We start from the raw sequence: 1,544 nt of genomic DNA, 5'->3' as shown, positions 1-1,544 counted from the left end.
GCCATGCCACAATCCCTTCTCCTCCATTCTCCTCTCAGGATCTTGGGCACGCACGCACACGCACCCATTGTGAGTTTAAGCCACCGGGTCCGGGAGTCTAGCGACAAAGCCAGTACGCTAACTGCTGGTCCCATTATTCATTATTTTTTAATTTGAACAGAGAGAGAGAGAGAGAGAGAGGGAAAGTGAGAAAGCAAGCCACCAGGTGAGAGACTCAAACTGCAGTCAGCCACGTGGGAGGCCAGTGCCTTCACCACAACGCCACTTGCAAGCCCATTGTACCCTTCTTTAGTAACAATTGTCTTTCAAGACCTGGTGAGGACACTCTCCCAAAGAGCTCTTCAGGTCCTTCAGATGATGTTTCCATCCTTGAAACCATATAACATCATTTTGAGTGATCCTAGAGTCTGAGGTTAATGCTGTGATGGGACTTCAAAAATTTTGTGGAAAAGTGTAATTAAAGTACAAGTTTATTTTGGTACCAAAAAAAATTGGAATGCAGCTTTTTAAATAAGATACATTTTCTACCAACATTTTGAAGACTCCCTTGTATTTCTGGCCCTATTCGCCTCTTATGTCTGGAAGCCTGTTCTTTGTCTCCCTCTGATACTATTTTTTGGTAAGGATTTCCTGGCATGTGTAGAACCTTTGAAGTCACACAAATGTGATTCTGTTTTGAATTTTAGCTAGACATTACCTGCTGTTGGGGTGGCGGCTGGAGTTGTGATATTAAAGAATCCATCATATCTCCTCCTATAGGAGAAGGGGGATTATCATCCTCATTTACAGACCTTCTTCGAGCATCCTGATTGCTGTCCACAAACATATTCAGGAATGTCTATGAATATAAAGAGGTAAAATTGAGATTATTTTACCTAACTTTACTAAAATATTTTCAATCATTCAGAAGATTTCTAACATAAAACAAACATATTATGTCCATCCCTGAAAACTATTATTAAGACAACCTAGAAGAGATATTGCTAATTTTGAAGAAAAGGGGAGGGGTGAAGAATTAAGGACAACTGTTAACGATAAAAATATTTAAGTAAAATATCAACTGGGCCAGCAGGTGGCACAGAGGTTAAGGCAGCTGGATCTCACATGGCTGAATACAGGGTTCGAGTCCCAGACCCGGCAGCTTGAAAATCACACCAGGCATGCATGCCCAAAATCCTGAGAGGAGAATGGAGGAGAAGGGATTGCAGTGTGGCCATCCCCCCAAGGGATGATTTCTCTGTCTGTCTGTCTCTTGCTGGCTGCGAACACAGCCAAACTAAAAACAAAACAAAACAAAAAATAAAACCCATCCTAAAAAAGCATATCAACTAAGAAGCACTGTACAAGCAAAAAGTAGAAGAAAGAAGCATACTCTGGTATCTTACCACCAAACCAAAATGTTTTCTTCAGCCTCTAACCCAGAAATGGAGGCGAAAAAAATGAAAAGCTGTGTATTGGCCATGTAAGTAAATTTCATTACTTAGAAATTTCCCCATTTAATGAGAGTTTCCACTTTTTTTTTTTTTTTTTTGAGAGGTTTTGTT

The 1,544-nt window shown here is 40.4% G+C and overlaps 1 protein-coding gene across 2 annotated transcripts in view; it reads right to left on the bottom strand.

The window, feature by feature from the left end:
* Positions 1–1,544, bottom strand: part of MED14 (mediator complex subunit 14) — an 87,929-nt gene that overhangs the window by 22,992 nt on the left and 63,393 nt on the right. For both annotated transcript variants that reach the window (XM_006148886.2, XM_027772029.1), the window contains exon 22: positions 698–838. In XM_006148886.2, coding sequence (XP_006148948.1) covers positions 698–838 — 141 coding nt within the window. The remainder of the gene's footprint in view (positions 1–697; positions 839–1,544) is intronic.

Source organism: Tupaia chinensis, unplaced genomic scaffold (genome assembly GCF_000334495.1).
Source record: "Tupaia chinensis unplaced genomic scaffold, TupChi_1.0 Scaffold000248_2, whole genome shotgun sequence".
Taxonomy (NCBI): domain Eukaryota; kingdom Metazoa; phylum Chordata; class Mammalia; order Scandentia; family Tupaiidae; genus Tupaia; species Tupaia belangeri.
The sequence above is the reverse complement of the archived record's forward strand: the minus strand, read 5'-3'. Positions and strand labels throughout refer to the sequence as shown.